Raw genomic sequence first — 9,415 nt, 5'->3', positions numbered from 1 at the left:
TCTATTAGTGTGATGAGTACGTGAGAGTATCAACAGACAATTTTTGTATCTCAATATATTCAATCAATAAGTTCACACAAAGATATAAAGTCTCAAATATTTCAATCAGCAGGATGTCTCAAGCATGTAAATATCAAATAATGTATATGCTTGGTTTGCAAAAGATGTGTAATCTTTGTATTCAGCAAATAATATATGAGTGAATGAATATTGCAACAAAGATCACTATCACATAAACAAATATCCTTTCAAAGTTATATCAAAATAAATCCCACAAGATATTTGGAAATGTTTTGAAGAGATTTTGCAATCCACAAACAAATACTGTTGGCCTTACAAGGTTTAAAATCTTGTTATCTTGTTTTGATGCTAACAAACAAGTGGAATTTAACATATTTGTGTGAGTAATGTTATTTCAAGGCTCACATATGAGAAAGTAAGGTCAAAGTGCTCACAAGGATCAAATGAAGCTTAAATGAGTCAAAGCATGGATTTAAAGATGATATATTAAACCTTCAAGAATATGAGGACATGAATGAGTTGTTGAAAGCCAAGGAATATTAAAGTCAAAAGAGCCAAAGAAAGGCAAAGTGAGAAAGCTCAAAGAATGTGAAATCTTGAAGAAAAGATGGACTCAATCCAAGGACAAAGCATGAAGACTTGAGCGTCACTACAAAAAAACCAAAAAAAACGCGCGAAAATATTTTTGGCGCAAAATTTATCTCAGGAAAATATTTGTACGATTCTTGTGGTATTAGTGATGAATTAAATCCGTCACTAAAAGGTAAACTTTAGTGACGATTGAATAACCGTAACTACTATTATTTAAAAAAAAAAAAATTTACTTTAGAGTAGTAGTGACGAATTTATAAATTCGTCACTGTTGGCCCATTATTAGTGACGGATTGTGTAATCGTCACTAATACTTCTACTTTGTTTAAAAATAAATAAAAAAATTTCACTTCGCAGTATTAGTGATGAATGTTTAAATTCGTCACTATTCCCTTGTTATTAGTGACGAATTTCACAACCGTCACTAATACTTCAATTTTTTTTTTTTAAAATAAATGTTTACTTTATAGTATTAGTGACGAATTTACGTATTCGTCACTATTGGCCAGTTATTAGTGACGGATTTGGACCGTGACTAATGTTTTGTTATTTATAAAAAAAAAAAAAAAAAACGGAGAGTTGAAGTGAGAGTTTTGAAACCATCACTAATGCCCAAAAACCTTCTTATGTCCGCGCGTGGGATCTTTTCCCTCATCTTGCTTCTTCCCCTTCACCGCCGCCTGCTCCCACCTGACCTCCCCCTTCCCAGCCGCCTGCTCCCACCTGAACTCCCCCTTCCTCGCCGCTTGCTCCCACCTGATCTCCCTCTGCTCTCCGCCACCAACAACTGCGCCAGCTCCTCCTACTTCTTCCCCTTCCCCGCCGCTTGCTCCCACCTGATCTCCCTCTGCTCTTCGCCGACAGCCACCGCACCAGCTTCTCCTGCTTCTTCCCCTTCCCCACCGCCTGCTCCCACATGATCTCCCTCTGCAGTTCGCCGCCAGCTAGTGCACGAGCTCCTCCTCTCTCCCAGTCTCCCTCTGCTCTAGGTTGGAAGCCCAGGTATTTCTTTCCCTTTATCTTTTTAATTACTTTGAAGCATATACTGAATATTTAAATTTTTTTTGAACTTACTAAACATTGAAAAAAAACGATAATAAACATATTAGGGGCTGATTTTTAAAACTAGAAGTTCTCCTAAAAAAATTTTCAAATAACCAAATTTTTATTAAAGGACTTCACAAGAACCCATAAATACCAATTAAACTATTTTGTATGATTTGACTCCAACACTCAGTTGTAGCACATGCTCCATGGACTTAATTAAAGAATTAAGGGCTAAATTTAAACAAACTACCCCACACTTAGATCATGAATTGAACTCATTTGACTCGGGACTATCACTTGTTCAAAATGGATCATTTGACCTCATGTATTTCAACGATTAGATAGATGAAAATTAGGATGTCTACAGTAATATCAGCAAAAAGAGCTCTACTCATTCAAATAGGACATGAGCTTTAGTATGGACTGGATGTTGTAGTTCTTGATGCATCAACATCAAACTCCTCTGCTGCCTCTAATGCAATTGACTTGTTGTTTTTATTTATGTTTTTTTTCTTTGCCTTGGATTTGTATAAACACCCATGATATATATATGTGTTTTGATAGAATATTTGTAAACATTTCTAATGGTTTTGTGTCATCTTGACACAATATATTGTTCTTGGTGTATTTTGTGTCTTAGTCTTATATTTGGCATGAAGTACTTGTTTATGGTAGTTTTTGGATTTTGGACTAAATGACATTATGATGATATTTTGGATGTCTGGAATTTGTGCTAAACATGGTGATTATGAAATTTACTAGATGGATATCTTGTGCAAATGGATTATTATTTATGGTAGTGGATTCATGATGGCTGCTTGTCCTTGGACTAAATGGAGATATTGATATGGACTTATGGTTGTGTTTGGAAAATGAACTAATGTTTTGCAAAAATGAATTCATGTTTGTGGAATATGATTTTGGACTTATTCTTGTGTAGCTATTGATAATCATATTTTACAAAATAAATCTTAGCCCAAGTGAAGATATTAATATTTGAGAAAGAAATAAATTTTCCAAATGGCAGTCGACCAAACACTTATAGGTGGTTGACTGCTCCCTTTCTTCCTTGTTTTTTTTTTTTTTTTTAATACATATGCAAATTACTTTTGGTGCCAATTGTAGGTGGTTGTCCAATCCCCTAGGGCATTCAATTAACCTAATAGAAATTTAAAATTTGTATTTTTTTTTTCATTGGTTAATCATTTTGGAAGGGCCACGTAAGTGTTGCCTTGTATTAGGTTGTGAATAAGGATGTCAGTAGGTGGTTGTTGGTCGGTTTGTTTGTTTGAATTATGAATTTTCAAAATTCAAAGATATTTCTCTCCATTTTGCATGATCTAATAAAGTCCCATTCATTTTTTTAAATTTGAGACATTAATATCGTTTGTCATAACCTCCCAAATAAGAGTATAAGGCAGATGAAGTTAGGAGTGTAGGGTTGGAATGCTTATTCTGATATAATAAACATGGGTATATGGAATTAAATCGTATTTAATTTGAATAAATGAATTTTTATTTGTTTTCCTAGGTCAAAATTTGTAGTATAGACACAAGGACCGAGGTTTGCAAAAGGTTGGTTGAATATTTGAGTGAGCCCAATTAGGAGAGAGTGGGCCTGAATAGCAGCATGGATAATACATGGGCTTCAAACTCGGGTTTTTGAAAGGAGACAAATTTACCTTTAGACAGTGGCATGATACATGCAAGTTGAATTCTTTTCTTCTTTATTTTTTTGTTTATTTTATACATTATTATTAACTATACAAACTAAGCTATGTTGCTTCCAATAATCTAAGGACAAAATAAAGATTATGAAAAAGAAAATAATTTATTCTTTGAAAATTTGAACTATAACTTCATTCTCATACTAAAATAAACACCACTTAAAGAAAGGAAAAACAAACATAAATTTAGGATCAAACACTTGTGTGAATAAATTACAAATTACACAAATATGCATTTAGATTGTTGGAAAATAGTGTGGATTATTTTATATAATAAATAAAGCATAAAACACTCAAAAAAGGAGAAAAAAAGGACAAAATTTGTTTAACTATTTCCAAATTTTACCACTGGAATGCCTCATCTAGTTGGAATGATAGAGAATAAACAAGTAACTATTAACTTTATTTCTAAATTTTTCACTGTATTCCATCTCATTTCTAAGAATTAACTAGTTTGCAAACCCAAAAATAACCTTTAAAGTTAGTCCTAGCCAAAAGACCAATGAGCCATTCATAAATTTCGAAGGCAGAGATTTGCTAGCTCCACTCCACCTGTCTAGAATGTCATGTGAATATTTTCTCGTAATTTTTTTTTTTATTAAGCATGCCCCTTTGAAAAAAAAAAAATTTGAACTTAAATCGTAGGATTTCCTCTCTACTGGCTCTGCGAATGGAGCCTCGGGCAGCCTCAAAGCGGCAAAGGGTTCAGGACCCGCCAAGGGGAGAGTCTTCTTCCAAGGGTTGAGCTGTACTGAGTGAGCACGAAAGGATTTCAGATGAGACGAGAGCACCAAGGGTGACTCTTGAGGATGGGCAGTTGCCCCCGACACGTTCTGCTGTGGCACCCATTAATATGTTCAGTTTTTCCAAAACAACTGACTGTAACTAATATTTTACTGCTTATCACCACTACTACCTCGACGATTACTTCTAAAGATTCAAGTTGTCCAAAACACGGAACAAAATCCAGCAAATATACAGAAGCCATGCAGGCTGTGCTTAGTCAGTTTAACCCCCCACTCCCTCAAAAAAGAAGAAGTTTGTCCAAGCCATTCAAAAAAAGAACATGAAGTTGCACACATTTTCTTATAATTTTGGCAACTAAGGGACAGGAACTACCACTGCAATTGTCATCCCAACATGTGTCGAAGATGTTTCGGATGCTTCTTCAAACTTCATGAATTGTCCCACTTGAGTAGCTGCCAAATGAGCATAGCATATCATGAGTTGACAAAAACAGACGTTTTACATAAGCTAAGTTCAAACATGTCACATTTTCAGAAATACCTATTAACCCCCAAGTCCAATTCCACTTCATTCTCTCCTTCCCCATTGATTACGCTGCCTTATCTTCTCCTCGTCCAACAAATGGAAACTTAAGCATCTTCTTTGCTATTTATATTCTAAATTTAAGATATGGTTGGCATGTATTACTGTCCTGAATATGCTACATGATTGCATGCTAGTCTAGAACACCTCCTACATAGCGGATGCAGTTGATATGTATTGCGTGCTGGTAGTGGATATAGGTTCTCGTGTGCCTTCAACTTGTTATAAATGTTCTATTTGAACCTATCAAGTGCAGGTTTTATGAGAAAACATCTAATTTGCAGACGGCATGCTGCCGAAATTGCATTAAAATTCGACCAAACAAAAAGAGAAGATAGGCTTAGTCGTTTAATATTAAAATATTTTTGAAAGGATGAGTGAATCTTAGGAATCATAATAAATAAGGCAATGTAGACTTAGTTAATTTAGAACGGACATTCATTTATATGTTTTTGGTCCGGTAAGCTTAAGGCGTACATTACCATGCCGAAATCATTGAAAATGTTATATACACTTGGCTGAGGATTTGAAAATTTGAAAAAGTGGTACGTTGAATATATACATAACTCACAGGGAGCATCAGTTTCATAATTATTTAAATTAAATGCTCTCATCATCTCATAACGTTCATGTCCAAATGCCTGGATGAATAACAATACTACAATAAACCAAATACTATCCACTATTTTCTGCTATTCATATTCTGAATTTAAGATATGGTTGGCATGTATTATTGTCGTGAATATGCTACATGATTGCATGCTAGTCTAGAATGTCTCCTGCATGGCGGATGCAATTGATGTGTATTGCATGCTGGTAATGGATATAGGTTCTCGTGTGCCTTCAACTTGTTATAAATGCTCTATTTGAACCTATCAGGTGCAGGTTTTATGGGAAAACGTCCAATTTACAAACGGCATGCTGCTGAAATTGTGTTAAAATTTGACCAAACAAAAAGAAAAGATAGGCTTAGTCATTCAATGTTAAAATATTTTTGAAAGGATGAGTGAATCTTAGGAATCATAATAAATAAGGCTGTCGCGGCGTCCCGGGCGCGCGTGTGCCCCGGGCGGCGAAATCAAAAATCAATTTAATATTTTCATGGAAAAACATGGATATCGGAGTCGCCACTAACCTTTAGTGCGGTTAGAACACATGATTACTACCCCGTTAGGGGTAGAATCGGTCTACATTACCAGAGTTGGGGCCGAGAGTTCGGTTACGCGAGGGGAAGGTACGAGCACCCCCTACGCGCCCGTTCTTACGAACGGTACCTAATTAATTTGAAATTATCCCTAAGTTAATCTAATAATTCTTTAAATTACTCCTTTTTATGAATTTATAAATACATGTAAAATAAATAAATAAACAAATATATGCATATATATATTCCCTCAGAACTTAGGGTACGTGATGCCCGAAGGCTCATACCCCCGCAATAAAATCATAGGGATATAAATACGAAAATACTTAATACAATAATACAAAAATACTAGAAATAGTAAATATTGTAATACAATAGAAACATAGAAAATAGTAAAAAATAAAAAATATATATATATATGATAATAATAAGGCTAATACATCATAATGATAATACACTACATGTAATAACTATTCTACTATGATAGTGATACATATATATATCTCATAATATTAATAACATATAAATGTTAAAACAATATTTTAATATTATATATCGTAACACGTAAGTACTAACATTGTACAATAATAGTATTATTAGAATGATAATATACCTATATCACACTATTAGCAATAGTAATACACATATATTATAACAATACTACTAGAATACTAATACACATATACCACAATAATATACATATCTTAATACGTAAATATTAATATTATACCATAATAATACTACTATACTAATAATACATATATATCATAATTTAATAACTATACAATATGATAATAATACATTTTAACAAATACATGCAAAAACCCTAATTATAAATAATCAAAACTTTAACATAGCACTAACAAAACCCTAATATTTAGAATAAAGGAAACATTTAAGAACTCGCCAATAAATCAAACCCTAAAAGTTAAAAACAAACATGGAAACAAATAAGATGAAATTATGGAATTAGCCAATCCCTAAAATAAATATACAATATATGCAATAATAATTATGGAAATAATTGAAGCCTTACCATTAATGTACAATAAAAATGTGGAAACAAATTAAACCCTATAATACACATGCAATATATACAATAATGGAAACTATTACACAAGTAAAATCATGGGAACCAATTTAAACCCTAGAATTAAAATATACAATAATAATTGTGGAAATAATTTAAAACCTTACCATTAATATATCATAATAACATGAGAGACCAATCACACCCTAAATAAAACACATGATGAACAAAACCCTAAATGTATCATTAAAATCCTAAACAAAACATGTAATAATCTAAACCCTAAATACACAATACATAAATAACATACCATAGGATAATTTACAGCAATAACTTAGATACAATTATTAATTAAATGCTACAACAATATGTATACAAAGGAAACCCTAATACGAAAATCACACATTTGAATCGAGACCACAATAATAAAAACCTTATAATATAAATATCAAACACACAATAAACACAACGAAATGAAAACCTTAGAAATACATTTTAAAATTAAATCCAATTTAAACTTTACAATATGAACATTAACATTTTAATAAATACCACTATGATAAAATCTTATAATATTAATATTACACACATAACAAGTAGCAACGACACCCTAAAGATGTATTAAGCATCGAATTACATATGTCAACAATACAAATCCCTCAATGTAAATATTAATGTTTTGATAAATACAATCATATTAAAATTCTCACAACAATTAGAACAACTAACAACACAAACCTAGCAATACATATTAAATTAAATATAACCGCACTATAAGCATTAAATATAACAACAAGATAAATAATAATAATTAAAATTATATATGATGAATAGATAACAATATAGATTATATATAGTAAATATGTATAACAATATTAACAATTATATCATAAGCACATGCTAATAATAATAAAAGGAAAACTCTAATAATATACTATAAAAGAAAACTCCCTATAAAAAGCACAAAGTATACCTAACAATAAAACCTTTTAACAACAATATACAAAATAAAAATAAACATTATAATAAAATCCTGACAATAATAATCTATCAAGTTACCCCAAAAAAAAAACGCTGCCTGCGCTACTTCGCCGGTGAAGACCTCTGCTCTGCTCCGACGTTGCTGCTGCTGCTACTGTTCTTGCCGTGCGTGAGGGGGCTGGGTGTGCTGGCCGTGCTTGTGGCTGCAGGAGGAGAGCTAAGGTGCTGATAGATGGCCGGAGATCCAGCTGATGGAGACGCTGCCGTGATCTGCAGGGGCTGCTGGTGTATGGGTGGTGGCTGGGGGTCGGCGACGGCATGCACGAGCTGTGATGGCGAGCGACGGCGACGACGACAGCAGATGGTTGACGATGAAGAATGCAGTGGGGTGGTGATGTCGAGGCCGGAGGAGCCGTGGACGTTGGTGAAAGGGAAGGAGTTGTAGAAGCTGGCCGTGGAGCAGCTGCAACTGGATTGGGGCCGTGGCTACTGCTGTGTGTGTACTTGTGGCAGAGGAGGCTACGTTGATGGTTGCAGTGGATGGAGATGGAGGCTAGGCGTGAGGAAGCGGGTCCTGGGCTACGGGAGAGAGAGTGAGAGAAGAAGATAGTCAGATGTGCAATGGCCGTGAAGAAGATGGCTTTTTTTTTTTTTTGTGTTTTCTGTGTCTCCGTGCGCTGCCGGCTGTGTGCCCCCTCCTCCCGGCTGTATTGTGTAACCTCCTCTGTTATATAAAAAAAAAGTTTGAAAACCTAAGAAACTTTCCTTTTTTTTTTATTTCATTTTATTTTATTTTTTAAGCTTTTGGTAATAATGAAATGGGAAATAATAATAATAGTAATTATCATAATAAGGTAATACTACTAAATAGTAAACAATAATAAATGATTGTATATATAAAAAAAATAAAAAATAAAAATGAAGATACTATCAATAATAATAATAATAATTAAAATAAAGTAATAATAACAATAAATAATAATAATAATAATGATAAAATTACCAAAAACAATAAAAATAATAATAACCAAAATAAGATACTAATGCTAATAGTAATAAAAATAATAATAATAATAATAATAATAAGTATAGTAAAGTAAAAATAAAATAAAGATAATGAAAGTACTAGTAAAATAATAGTAAAGTACTAATAATATAGGAAAATAATAATAATAATAATAATAATAATAATAATAATAATAATAATAATAATAATAATAATAATAATAATATTAAGAAAATAAGAGGGAACCCCTTGTTTTATTTCGCTAGGGCAAAAATAAGGTGTCTACAAAGGCAATGTAGACTTAGTTAATTTAGAACGAACATTCATTAGAGATTCCAATCCATATTGGTGGTTCACAAAAGCATTACATAAACAACCCTCTGTCCAATTCCTCCACGTAACACTTGACCCCTACCTCAAAGGCACTCTATCCAAGAACTTACAACTAACTCAATCACACGCCTTCTCAAAATCAGAAAATCTAATTTCAACACAATGCCCTTTTTCTCTGTTCGATGAACATCCGACCACTTAAATGT

General features: G+C 33.0%; 1 protein-coding gene across 1 annotated transcript; it reads right to left on the bottom strand.

Annotated features, from left to right (window-relative positions):
- Positions 1 to 1,263: 1,263 nt before the first annotated feature.
- Positions 1,264 to 8,190, bottom strand: LOC131147221 (uncharacterized). Its single transcript, XM_058096983.1, has 2 exons — positions 7,963 to 8,190; positions 1,264 to 1,632 (listed from the first exon to the last, which is right to left on the bottom strand). Exons 1-2 carry the CDS (start codon positions 8,188 to 8,190, stop codon positions 1,264 to 1,266), a joined length of 597 nt encoding a protein of 198 aa, XP_057952966.1.
- Positions 8,191 to 9,415: the final 1,225 nt, after the last annotated feature.

This window comes from Malania oleifera, unplaced genomic scaffold, assembly GCF_029873635.1.
Source record: "Malania oleifera isolate guangnan ecotype guangnan unplaced genomic scaffold, ASM2987363v1 ctg584, whole genome shotgun sequence".
NCBI classification, from domain to species: Eukaryota; Viridiplantae; Streptophyta; class Magnoliopsida; order Santalales; family Ximeniaceae; genus Malania; species Malania oleifera.
This window is presented reverse-complemented; position numbering and strand designations above follow the sequence as displayed.

What these genes read in the sequence shown, in the direction of transcription:
- LOC131147221 (XM_058096983.1), bottom strand. Translation starts at nt 8,190, where the DNA reads ATGCCGTCGCCGACCCCCAGCCACCACCCATACACCAGCAGCCCCTGC. An exon ending in GGCGAAGTAGCGCAGGCAGC is followed by an intron (nt 1,633 to 7,962) that starts GTTTTTTTTTTG and finishes GTAATTAAAAAG; the next exon opens with ATAAAGGGAAAGAAATACCT.